The sequence below is a fragment of the Falco biarmicus genome, chromosome 5, assembly GCF_023638135.1.
Source record: "Falco biarmicus isolate bFalBia1 chromosome 5, bFalBia1.pri, whole genome shotgun sequence".
Lineage (NCBI taxonomy): Eukaryota > Metazoa > Chordata > Aves > Falconiformes > Falconidae > Falco > Falco biarmicus.
The window spans coordinates 2,523,817-2,537,249 of NC_079292.1; the positions used below are offsets into that span (position 1 = coordinate 2,523,817).

Sequence of the window (13,433 nt, forward strand, 5' to 3'; positions counted from 1 at the left end):
GGTTACTGAACAACAAGGGTGCTATGAAAAACATCACGGCCAAACACAAAGCCTACCATAGGCAGTTTAATCCTAGATCTATAATTTCTAAGCACTAGATGAAAACTGACTGCTATTTCTCTTCCATAATAATTTTCTCATTAATTTTACTTGGTTTGAGCATACTGCCAACTATTAGCACTGAAATAAAATGGACATTTTCTTCTGTTGTGCAGTGTGTAACAGACAGAAAATTGGAATACTATAAAAAACTGATATAGCTGCTGCTGTTGTGATTTATTCCTTCACTGCACTTCTATGTTCACACTTCAACTGGCTAATTATTTAACGAGCTATGAAGAAATTGCTTGTGTTACTTTTTCCTAAGGAAAAGGCCTCGATACAGACCCCCTCTCATGAGCCATGTTACAGAAGGAGGCAGCTCTCCTGACTTCTCAGTGAAGACAGACAGAGCACATTTCCAGACAGTAGTTAGGATCTCAGCTGGACTAAAGACCGTGCAGACGTGGCCCCCTTTTTTCACCTGCACAAACACAGGAAAGTTCATTTTTAGACACAGCAATGTAAATAAATTTGTTCCATTAAAATTCCTCTTGTGACAAAGAAGAAAAGCCCACTACTCTTGGTGATGTAGGAACAATATCACATTACAGTTTTATTTCTTTATAATATTAAGCGTCTGTATCTAATGTGCATTCATATATATATATACATATGCCATGTCTAAAACAGTTTAATGTAACTCTTTCTCTGTCATAGAGATTTTAACACAAGCCAAAAAAGAGATGAGTAATAAGAAGAAATTCAAAAGGGAATAGCTTTGAGAGTAATTCATAGGTTGCACAGCCCAAGGGACTGTTGTGATCATCTCGTCTGATTTTTCTGCACAAAGATTTTTCACACAGTAAAAACCTCAATCAAGCCCAATGAATTGTAGCTGAAGTACAGAACATTTTTCAGCAAGACATCCTACCTTAATTTAAAGAAATCAACTTTGGAGAAGCTCCTACATCCCCTACCCAACGAGGCAATTGCTTATCTTCACTCTTTAGAAAGTATTTTCCCTTATCTTCTTCTAGTATTAATTTCCAACTATTAAATCATATTATGACTCTGCTACGTTTTAGTAGATTGCCACTATCATTAGTTACAACTCTTAATTTTTGCCACCTACAAATACACAGCACTTGAATTTTCAGAGCACTGGTAAGAATGTTGGCTAGCATTATCTGAGAACTGGTACAAACAGAAGGGTGCCACATATGACCTAATATAAATCATAGACAACAAAGATGGTATGGGATCAGCTTGGTATTAGTAATATTAATAATTACAGTACTATTAATGTGGGAACAAGAATACAATATGATGTGAACTATAAATTTGAAGTTTTTGTCATGCAGTACTTATAAAACCTTATTTATCAGTATCAAAGAAATTCTCCACTTTTTTTTTTAAGGCTGTGTAAAAAAACAGAGGAAGATTTGTCTGGTAGAAACCTATCTGTTCTTCCTTCGGTACATTAGTTACTCCAGTATAAGATACTATCTCTTTGAGCAAATCTTTTCTCTCACAAAACAAAGCTAAAAAGGAGAAAACACAGAAGTTTTCAAGCTTCATTAGTATTTCAATATTGTTCCTGTTCTGCAGCCCATGGCTGATTTTCAGAGTTAGAGAGATTTTTGAAAAATGATGCATAACGTATTTATTTCCTCTGGCTACTTGTGAAATCTTATTTTAATGACCATGCATACTAGAATTATTACCAATATACTTCAGGATTTCAGTAGAAGAGATTAATCCTTTGAGCTCTTTCTATTTAAAATGGCTTTAACTTCTGAGGAGCTGCCTGTGATTGCCTTATCATTTTCTCTTCAAATCTCAGGGACTCTCTGGTGGTTTTACGTCAGTATTCTTAGTTCATTTCTTGCTCTAAGATTGCCAGTCCTGAAACAACTGTCAAGACCATTCAAGTGAAATTGCAAATTTTCATTTCAAGGTTTAGAAGCTAAGCTGTTCTTTCTTTTATTACTTTACAACATGATGCTATATGCTGTGTTATACAAGAAAGTGATAAGAATAGCAAAATACTTCGTTGTCACTTTTTAGTCTGAGTTTTCTTTTTTCCCTTAGCTGAAAACTTGCACTATTTCTATCCCTTTCTCAAAAGTTACAAGGTCTAAAAAGAACAAAACTATGCAGGTTTTTATTTTTTTCCAATTCCACCAAGATTCTTAAATTTGGGAAAACATTTATCTTCAGCTAATGAGTACTTAGTAAATCCAATTCACTAGGAGTATATCTCTTGGATAAGGAGCAGCAATGCTTTAAAGCAAATGTATAAAATACTTTATCATCCTTATCATATCTTTTCACCCAAGTATCTGTGGAGTTATTCTCATTTTCTTTGCAATATAATTTTGCTGATTTCTCTTTCACCAAGCTCTCAGCCCCTCTGTTGCTAAACTGTAAGCCTTCTCAATGCTGTCACTAGTAAATGGGTGGCTCAGCCAACAGCATTACCACAGAAGCACTCAGTAACTCTTTTCTACTGAAGGTCATGCTGGAAGGATCCTCCAACTACAATATCTTCATTATACTCCTCACTCATGTTTACATTTGCTCTCATTCAGATGACCACACACAAACCACAAAACCAGCAATAAAGATTCAACTAATAAAAAACAGTTAATGAGACCTGATACAGACATACCTCTAAAGTAGCAAATTCCATTCCTCTTTAAGAAAATGTGAGCTGGTACAACTCACTTTATTTGAATAACTATAATGTATTATACTGCAGATATTTTTGAAAATGCTATCTATGCAACACACTGCAATGCCAACTGTGAGTTTATATTCTATCCTGTATTTTTCATTCACCTTACAGTACCTGAACTCACTCTACCACTAATCCTTTTCTACAGAAATTTTATTAATAGGATTTCAATACTGAAAATACGTGGAACAGTAAAAAAGAAGGGAAGAAGGCTGGTTTTGGTTTAAGTGTACATTTCAACTGCTATGCAGAGAAAATCAGAAATAGATTAAAACGTGAACAGTGAAACTTAATTGCCTTCTAATATACATTTGGATCAAAGAGAAATTAATTGAGAGAGAAATGAGGTTGAATAGCATGGTAAAGGCTTTGCTATCCTCAAGAAACACCTACAAAACTTAATCCCTTGTACACACACAACTGACATGAAAAAGGCTCTAACGGTAGCTTTGAGGCATGAAAAGAGAAGTCAGTGGTAGACTCAAATTAGATATAGAGATCCAAGGGTAAACCACAAAAGGAATTTCAATAAGTGCTCGTGACAGAGCCTGATGGTCAAAGACAAGACTAGAACAAAAAACCCAAACAAACCCAAAACCCAATCAAACCCTGTAGCAGTCAGTCATAAATATTGTCAGAGAAGAAATGTATGTTCTCAGGATAAACTGTAGATGCCTATTAACACACAACTTGATGTGTTATAACACCTGAAAATATCTGCTGAAGATAATTAATCAAAATTCCTGTGTAGTATAGTGTCTCCTTCTTATGTACACAGGACATAAAGACTCACTTCTAAATAGCTTTTTTTGACCATAAAATGGAAGGAGTCAAGCACGTGACTGACGCTAGTGGCATGCCACATGCAACGTCTCTGTGCTGAATACACCTTCTGAGAGCAATGGATCAAACAGGAGAGGAAACACAGACTGGCCAGGGAATGAACTGAAGGGAACATGTCTTTTACAGACTTCTACAGGTCTGGAGGTTTCCAACACTGAAGGCAGGTCAGCATCAGCAGTCACAGCAGCAGTGGATAACCAAAACGTAAATAATGCTGAGAAATACTTCTCTCCATGCCTGGTGCATTTCCAGAGATTTAAGATGAAACTGTCCACTAGAACCAAAATTATAAAAACTGAGAAGTTGAACTAAAGTACCTAAATCTGCTGTTGAATTCCATCTTGGAGTTAAGAGACACTTTGTTTCAGGTACTTTATCAAAAAATAATTCAATAATACAAACTTTTAAAAGAAAAGAAGTGAGGCCACTCAGCAAGATCAGTATGGCTGTTCCAAAAGGAAACCTAAGGGACCTGAGAGCCCTACTCACTCTCATATTACAAGCCCAATCTGCTTTTGTTCTTCAGTTAATTACAGGTGATACTTAAAAAAAAAAAAAAGACGACAATTCGTAGATTCAAAATAAAAGCTCCAGATACCCACCTTTTACATGCTGCCCTATTTCATGTCCAGTTTTTAGACTAAAGCAATAGTAAACAGTTTTGCTATTTGTTATGACTTTGGGGGAAAAAAAATAATTGGTTCTGTGTCTGTTTCAAGGAATTGCCTACTCCTACTGACTTTAGAGAAATGGTATTGACTACTTTCTCATCAAGCCACAGTACTAAGCAGGTGTTCTGGCACCTCTAAAGTTCTCCCAATAACTCAAATTCTTTTAGTTTCAGGAAAAATCAACTAGTGCTCCAATGATTTTGCTTTTCACCTTGTTCTGATAGCAAGTTAAATGTGAAGTTTAGAAACTGATGTGTATTGTTTAATTTAAGGAAAAGAAACTTCTATCAGCAATGAACAGAAAAGAACTGTCATGGCTCACAGCCAAATACGCATTGATTTATTTCTCTGTCTTTGGAGTTCTGTCATGCTGCAGTGCTATGTTTAAACCTTCACTGTACGTACTGGAGGCACAATAAGGTGGAATTTCAAGTATGTTGGAAAGAGGACCTGTTACTTTTGCCAGCCTCCCTGTCTTCTACCCAAGGCTTCCATTTACAAAGCAATCTTCCTCCTCTGAGTCATTTAAGCCTCAACTGCATATTGCAGAAAATTATAGAAAAGAGCAGTTTCATCCACTGGATTGCCAGTGAGCAAGCACTCCTTGGACACAGCATGCTGTTCCAGGCTATGCCCAACAGACGGTGTCAGATTATCAGTTTATGCTGTGACACAGACAAAAATAATACTAAAACCTGCACATAAAAATGCATGAAATGTTAACATCAGCACTGTTACTAATATTTTAGTGAATGAGCTTTTGAGAACTACCCAGATCGATCACTCTTCTAGAAGGAGAAACAAGAGACAAAGACATTTACCCAGAAACAGCACATACTTGTTTATTCGGTTTCACACCCTTCTTTCACTCTTAGTGAACACAGAGTGTGAGTGTGCACGATTCCTTACATGTGCACTACCAGAATAAGCGTATTTTGGCAAGCCCACTCTTGTTCTCAAAATCTTGTTCAATTCATGTGCAATAGGGAAGGCCACTTACAGAGAAGAAGTTACAAAATGCTATGATGACTGCTTGTCTGCAATGATGACTCCTCCAAGCCATTACTCTCTCATGTCGATTCTTTACCCCTTCTTTCTTCTCCAGTTTTCTGGAGGAAAAATATACTGCACTGAAAGAGCTGTTGTGACTATGTGATTTGCTGGACCATGTCTAACCTCTGTCAGTCTAGCTGTTGGCTGTCCTTCTTTAACATGCCTTTGCTCCTTCTTCCATGGTTCTACATGTCTACTTCTCCCATTTATCTTACCTTGCCTCGTATTTTTGTCACCAAGTACTGCACCCTCTAGGATTATTGTCTTCCATAGTATAAGTGGTGCTCTCTGTTTCTGCTACCCTTTCCTTATTGTGCAGAACCCTGGTTTTGGGTTAGTTTGGTTGGCAACTTCACTCCCTTTGCTCAATTTTGTTTTAAAGAACTGCTTCTTCCATGATATTTACAAGAAAGCAGATGGATACAACAGCTTGGTAGAAAGGCCTGTGCATGGAGCAAACAGAAACAATGACCAGCCACCATAGAAAGCCCTGTGTACTACATTCAGAAGCACTTCCACTGGTTTGTTAAAGTCATAAAAACATGTGCAGAAACTAATCCTTCAGCATGGAAGTGGCTCATTTGAATTCAATTTATAGTCTTTTTCCTCATTGATTAAAGCAAACAAAAAAATGCATATAAGCATAGTCTTGTTAGCTTGCAGAATAAGTCAGTTTAAACCACACCTTGCAGATGCATCTACATTACAGCGTGTTGCTGACACAGCAATGTAAGGATAAGCATGAAAAAACATGCTCCCTAGCTTACAGAACTTTATCACAGCAAATCTCCCTGGTGTGAGTGTAGCTAAGTTACCAGAGGAGTGCTGTTGTCAGCTTAATTATGTTTAGCATCAATCTATACTTTGCCATGCATCATCAGAAAAGCTTCTTTTCCCAAAATACACTGCACCTCCACAGAAAAGCTTACCTGTGTCACCATACCAGCACAGCTATATTAGCAGAGGCTCTCTACAACAGACAAGCTGAAAAACAAATTGGTATAACTGAATGTCTACTGAAACACCTGCATATATATATATATAGCTCACCAGCTATCACTGTGTCTACTTTGTTCAAAACGTTGCTAGTGCAAGCTACAACACTTGTAATTCTGATCAGCCAAGAACACATCTACATTTCTACAATTTGGAACATATAAAAATGTCTTAGGCATTCTCAATAACATCTACCATCTATATGCAGAGACTCAATTTTGAAAAATGTCCAAGAAAAATAAAAGCAAAGAGAAAAAGAGAGCAAGGGAGAGAAAGAGGGGGGAAGAGAAAGAGAGAAAAGGGGGGAAAAGCAGGGAAAAAGAGGGAAAAAGAGAAAAAAAAAAAAAAGAGAGAGAGAGAAAAAAAGAAGTCCACAGCCCACAGACTGCTGTGTTAGCCCAATACATTACTTTCACATGCTGGGAACAGACCTCTTCATAACTATAAATTCTTGCATAAAACTTTGCATGAAACAAAAAAATACTGCAGTAGGCCTTTTAATATTTCTTGTTACTCTGAAATAACAAAAATTCCCATGCAAGTAGTAACTAAAATATTACTGCAAGTTCATACTGCAATCCCAGTAGGGCTTAGCTTAGTTAATATTGCTGCACGGACTTCGAAATAACTAGTTTGGATGTTTGAAGCAGTGCAACTACAGCTAAGAACAACTCAACATTAACCAATTTCCCAAGTGCTTATTTAGATTCTTGGGAGTGTTTGAAGACTATGCTAATCAGCTGCAGTAGGCAAGTCCCAGTGCTGACTGCAGTGTTGTTAAAGTCTTTGAATGACAGCACTTGAACACTGGCAGATCTCATTCTCAAACACAATAAAGAGCTTGACACGGAATCTGTATATGCACTCAGCTGCTCATGTTACATTTCTGTGGCCTAAGAAGTTCAGCAGGAACACTGCTAAAATACATGTTCAGACCACCTTCACCTTCCAAGTACTGTATAGTTGTGAATTTACCTTCTTATGACACTCTGTTCATACTGTTTTAGAAGTCCTTTTCAAGGACACACTCTTGTGGTCAAATCATCTTAAGTGATGGGCATAAAAAAATGTACCTAAATTACCTGATGGTGGCTTGAAAAGTTCCTCCTTCCAAATGTCTTGCATCTCCAGAACTTGACAACACAGGTCTGCATCAGGGATAAAATAAAGCGCTGAATAAGGAAGAAATATGAAAGTGAATGGAAAGGGAATGAAAATAGTGTCCTTGCCTTCTTGAAAGTCAGCTACAGAGAGGACCGAGACCAGCTCCGGACAGCTTCAGTCCAAGGGTCTAAACTGGTAGCAGCCTTCCACAGTAGCAGACAGAAATTTTGTGACTGTGTACTTCCAGTTCTTCTTGACAGAATTGTAGGCCCATTTGCAGGCCAGACCTATTCACTGGAACAAATCAATGCAACAGTTATTTGTTTCCAGTATAAAATTTGGCATCAAACTAGAAACCTAAGCACAATGTAACATATACTGAATATAATGAAAACTAAATAATACAATCAACTTTGTACTGACTTTATTATGCAACTCAGTAAAACTTCCACTTCTGAAAGGAACCAGCAGTTCCACACGGCTGCACCAGACTGACACAAAAGCTAAATGTCCTTACTTCAGAATTCAGGTCAACTGTTAGAAGGATGACAGATGGCTCAGGCTATCTAGGCTGAATCTAATTACATTTCCCTTCGACAAATATCAACAATGAACAAATAAAAAGAACATAAATACATTTTCAACATCTATATTAATGCTAATGAAAGAATGTATCTTTACGGATTTATCACTTTTTGACTGTCACAACTGAAAGGACCTCATTTTTTGTATTCTAACTGCAACAGGTCTAATTTAAATATATCTAGCTAAGCCCAATCACAGTTCTACTCATGGCCTCGCAGGTTTCGTTTTCACTTTAGCTAACAGATGTAGTTAATATTACATTGGTTCTTGTGTATTCTATTAAAGTTGCTGATACGCAAGGTCAGGATGTGTTACAAAAGGTTCAGAATCCATAAGAGGGATCCTATTCAAAGGATACAAGTTGAGAAGATGATACTACCCATAGCGTATTCATCTATAAGTAGCATTGAAATTACTAGGACATGCAGCTTTCACTTGTAGACTGTGATCTAGCAAGACCTGTGAAACATTTTATTTTTGTGAGTTCTTAGAAAGTAACTGCTGAAGTAAATCCCAAGGCAGACAAAAAGCTTCATTATTTTATGTTCTTAATAAATAACTTACACATGAAATACATGCTAAAGAACAAATGTTGCATTGCAGGTCAGGTCTTGTACTACATGCCAGTTTTTGAGTTCATTATGGCAGAATGTTCCCTGAACAATATTTGACATATTAAATTAGCCTTGCATTAGGATGCAGCAAAAAACTCTGTAAGTCAGCACTGTTTTCTTAGAAGCCATACTCCAAAGAGTAACATAAAACCACACGTATTTTATTTGCAGAAGTAATATATCCTTGGACCAGAATTGCTGAGAATTCTACAGATAAAGACTCACAATCTTGTATCATCTCAAAGCAAATAAACAAAGAGTTTACGACTGAATGAGTCCAATCTTCAGGAGAACCTTAAAGCAGAAAAAGATTAAAGCCTACCTCTCCTCCATCAAAAGGTAACTAGGTTGTAAATAGTCGGAGAAAAACACAGTGGAAAAAAATCTGATGTATTTTTTTATAAAATAATGTTAGATCTAATTGGACTGAAATCTGTCCTCTTATCTCCAGTTAATGTCTCCTTTCATTGACATGGCAAGTTCTGCATTTCTTCCTAAAGAGTACTCTGAATTACTCCTCATGGTTAAATCGAAAAAGATTAAACCCTGAAAACACCATACTCGGGAGTACCATGAAGTAAAACCTGACTTATAGGAATGCGCCAGTTAATCACAGAGAGGAGCCAAGAGCGGGTCTCTGTACCATTACAGGCTGGTACCACACACACCGCCGCAAGGCCAGGGAAGGCGCAGGCACCCTGCCGCCGGCAGCCTCAGCCCAGGTTCACACAGCGGCGACAGGGCCCGGCCAAGCCACCGCCGCTGCCACCCGCTGCCCGGCCACCCCCAGCCGAGCGGGACCGGACGCGCCCCCGTTTCCGTGACGGGAGGGGCGGGGCGGCGAGTGGCGGGGCGGGGCGGGGCGGGCCTTCCCCACCCACCGCCCAGCCCTCCCTCGCTGCGATTGGAGCAACCTGGCGCACCCGGCAGCACTCTCACTTCTGGTTGGCTGAAAGCTCCAGGCTGCCTTAGGGGGCGAATGAAGAGCGGGGTTGTTTCCTGGTTTCAAGATGGCGGCGCTCAGTCCTGTTCCTGTGGCAGGGGAGGGGGGGGAGTGAAGCCTGAGGGAGCGGGTCGGGGCCACAGAGCCGCGCCGCGGGAAGGGGGATGAGGTGACGGCCGCCATGGCGAGCGACGGGGGCAGGAAGCAGTTCTGGAAGCGAAGCGGCGCGAAGGTGCCGGGCAGGTGAGAGGGGCGGCGGGAAGGTCGGGGCCCGCGGGCGGAGGCTCCTCGCGGCGGCCGCGGGCCCGTCCCGTCGCACCGGCAGCGCGGGGCGGCGCGGGGAGCATGCAGCCCGGTGGTGCCGGGCCGTGGAGCGCGGGTCAGCCTGGCCCAGCCCCGCTGCGGGGCCCGTCCCGCCCCGCTGTCTCCCCACCACCGCGCTCCGGCCGCCGCGTTCAGCGGAGCCTCGCAGGTCCCGCGCCCCCGGCGGGGAGCGAGTCCGCCCGGGCGCTGCTCGCAGCCGCGGGCTGGTGCCGCCACCCCGTCGCTCCCGCCGTCCTCTCTCGTTAGCGCGGCCCCGGAGCGTCGCGGTGCTGGGCGCCTCGTTATCTGGTGGAAGGTTGCTGGTGGTGTCAGCAGGCGTTGGTTGTAACTTGTATCGTCAAAGTGGTTTAATAATCATCTGAACGTGCATTGCCCGCCTGATGTCACGGTCAAAAAAGTTAATGTGATTTTGGGGATGCATTTTCTGGGAAATTTTGAATGAGAGAATGTATTTGTAGCTTTTAGCAACGATACAAGTTACAGCGCTTTGTGTCTTGATCCAAGTAATGGCATTTTGAAATACTACCCAGGAAACTGCACTTCATAGGCATGTTGCTGTATTTCAGTTTGTGCTTGATATTTCAAAATATCATCAGTTTCTCAACTTTCTTCCTGAAGTGCGAACAGCAGACCCTGTTGTTCTATCATTGCTAGGACAAACACATTCTCCCATTCAAAACTTCCCAGAGGATAGACCTCCGAAGTCACGTTAACTCTTTTGACCATTGCATGAGGCAGGGAACACATGTTCGGATGATTGTTTAACAATATTCTCTGCTCCCATCTCTAAACTGTTACCACAGTAGAGTAATTCAGTTTATTATCTTCTTATTCTGAAAATAAGGCGTATTCTTGATTCTCAGAGAACAGTAACTATACATTGTACCATTTTACCAGAATTCAAGAAAATAATTCTACTTGTCGTTTAACTTCTTCCATTCTCAGTTACCTGTAAGCGTTGACTGGTAGTGGTTTTGCTTCTCTAGTCATAATCTAAGTCTTTCAGTCCAACTGTTTTTGTATGTCTTGACTACTTATTTTGTAACTTTGCTGACTCTTTTGGGGCTAAAACACTTTTTGACTCTCCTCAGTTACACAGGGTCTATGAATAGGTGCAGTTAATTAACTTGCAGGCTTGTGGAAAAACAAGGGCGCTGTGGAGAATGTGCTTTTGATCTTTTGGGTTTTTTTTTATGTTGTGGAGAGGATTATTGTTACTTGATGGTTACTTTTGTTATTTTTGTTTATATGTATGTTATACATTGTTACTTTATGTGTGAATTTCCATTATGGTCCTTGACTGGAGTGTCTGAAAGAAAGAGGAAATTCTGTGTGTATACCAAAACTGAAAGTGACATCTGACCCTTATGTGAGTGTAGACCAGGAGAACATGCAGACTTGTGGACATGTGGACTGTATGGCATGCAGTTGTGTAGAAAGACTGGAGGTATACTGACTCTTTGATTGGCATGGAATCATGTAAAAATCAATAAAGTGTATAAACCACCACTCTCGGTCATCTCTAGGGCTAATTTCACTACTCTTAATACTACCCTTGTGTAAGTTTAAGCCTCAAAATTTGTGTGACTGCTGTCTTTTTGGCTTGCTTCTATCTCAGGTTTACTAAGGATGGATTTATTTGTATTCATGGTCTTGAGGTTGGTTTGGATTTATCAGGAGGGCATTTGTCTCCTATGTGGTTTTTATTTTTAGTACAGATTAAGGTGAAGTAGATGTTAACATTGCGTATGGTTTGTTCCTCTTGCAATCAGAGAGTTTTGCGATAATTTCTATTATGAAGCCACATGTAAATCTTGATGTGTCTTCTGTGGAGTCTTTTACCTATAAAATAATTTTATAGCTGAAAACTCGAAGGAACGTTTAGTTTGTAGAGAGTTTTATTATTTACACAGTAGCATACTGTGTCATTGTGTTAGAGATTATAGTGAATAAATCTGTCTTTGGAAGCTTATTAATTTCAAAACATTTGATTTTAATACTCCCATGGCTTTTTTTCTCTAGCATGCCGTATTTTGCATTTTTCTTTCAGCTCTGTTCTTTAGTAATTGTTAAGAAGGGGCTGGTTGGAATTTGAGTGACAAGGACACATAGAAGATCATATCTTTACAGACATTTCATTGAGAATTTTTATTTTTTTGCGAGAGGTAAATGAAGAAATGATGAAACAGAAAAAGACTTTAAAAGCAGTGTAGATTCCTATTGCAGAATTAACTTTTTTCTTGTTTTAGTTCCTGAGTGGAAAAGTCAGTCAGCCTAAATTAGCCTAGGCCTCAAAAAGAGCTCCTGTGTGGCAAATCTGTGGTTTTTATTAAGTTACTTTTTAGTGTACACTTCAATTTCAACATTATTTTTGGTGTTATGTGGGATTCTTTGAAACAGGAAACTGTTGGAACATTTCAGTTCTGTTTATTATTTACTATTTATTTACTACACAGAAAACCCTCAAATGTTTAATTACTTTTGTGATAACTCTCTTTCTTTTCCTTTAGTATTCAACATGTGTATGGAGCTCAGCATCCACCTTTTGATCCATTATTGCATGGAACGTAAGTTAACCTAATACTTAAATATGCCAGGTGGTTTGGATCTCCTCTGCCTTCTCTGCTCTTTCTTCCCTGATGTCTATAAAGCTTATTGCTAACAGTCCTTTTTCAATTTTTGTTGTAATCTTGGCTTCTCTGTTCTAAGTGCTCTTTTGTGACTTCCTGATGCTTACTGTATTGGGAATAACAAGTCAGCTGTTCAGTTCTTAACAGAGTTTGCCAACTGTTATCATCTGTTTGCAGTGTCCTATATATTGGAAATCGTATGGTAAATATTAATCTTAATTTAGCAGAAGAAGCTTACAACTGGGGTATAAGCAGCTTTCCTGCATGCATCTTTCTATTGATGGACTGAATTTGTCTTATCTAAAGAGAAAAGAGTCAGGCTGTGGTGTAGATCATTTTGAGGTGAAGGTGGGCTTGTGAATAAGGAGACAGCAGGTAGAATAGATTTTACAGTGATTTAAAAAATTATTGCCTTAGATCACAATTGTTGGATATCAGAACACAATGTATATGAAAATGACAACATGGTAAACATCATTAGTAACAAAATAAATTTTATGCTGATAACCCATAACTAATACAAGTGAATTATTTTCATCTCCTTATGGCTGAGGTATTTAGCTGAAGTGCTGCATTCTGACAGCTTCTGGGTTTTTTTTGTTTTGTTGGTTGGTGTGGGTTTTTTTGTTTGTTTTTTGTGAGTTGCTTTTTTTGAAAGGCTGTTTTAAGCTTTGTCAAAGACAAAGTTGTATCTGGTTTGTTGGTAGTTTTCACAACTCCTTTGAAATTAAAATGTTGGTGTATGTGAGAATTCTTGGGAAATTTTATAACTGATGAAGTGAACAGTCCAAAGCAGGAAGGGGAAAAAAAAACCCTGTTAGATAGAGCAGTGTTGGCTTGGGAGGAGGCCGTACTTCTAGTGGATTTTTTTCAAGGGCTGGTTTGAAATGG

At 39.3% G+C, this 13,433-nt stretch overlaps 1 protein-coding gene and 1 long non-coding RNA gene across 4 annotated transcripts in view; one reads left to right on the top strand and one right to left on the bottom strand.

Moving 5' to 3' along the window:
• Positions 1-211: 211 nt before the first annotated feature.
• On the bottom strand, positions 212-7,725 carry LOC130150310 (uncharacterized). Its single transcript, XR_008822200.1, has 3 exons — positions 7,425-7,725; positions 6,276-6,330; positions 212-523 (listed from the first exon to the last, which is right to left on the bottom strand). It is a non-coding gene; the product is annotated as an uncharacterized LOC130150310 (long non-coding RNA).
• Positions 7,726-9,635: 1,910 nt separating this feature from the next.
• TBC1D22A (TBC1 domain family member 22A) overlaps positions 9,636-13,433 on the top strand; it is a 180,093-nt gene continuing 176,295 nt past the window's right edge. For 2 of the 3 annotated variants that reach the window (XM_056341130.1, XM_056341128.1), the window contains exons 1-2: positions 9,652-9,831; positions 12,423-12,479. In XM_056341130.1, coding sequence (XP_056197105.1) covers positions 9,770-9,831; positions 12,423-12,479 — 119 coding nt within the window. In that variant the 5' untranslated portion in view covers positions 9,652-9,769. Of the gene's footprint in view, positions 9,832-12,422; positions 12,480-13,433 lie in introns of all 3 variants that reach the window. The other variant, XM_056341127.1, reaches the window with a different exon arrangement.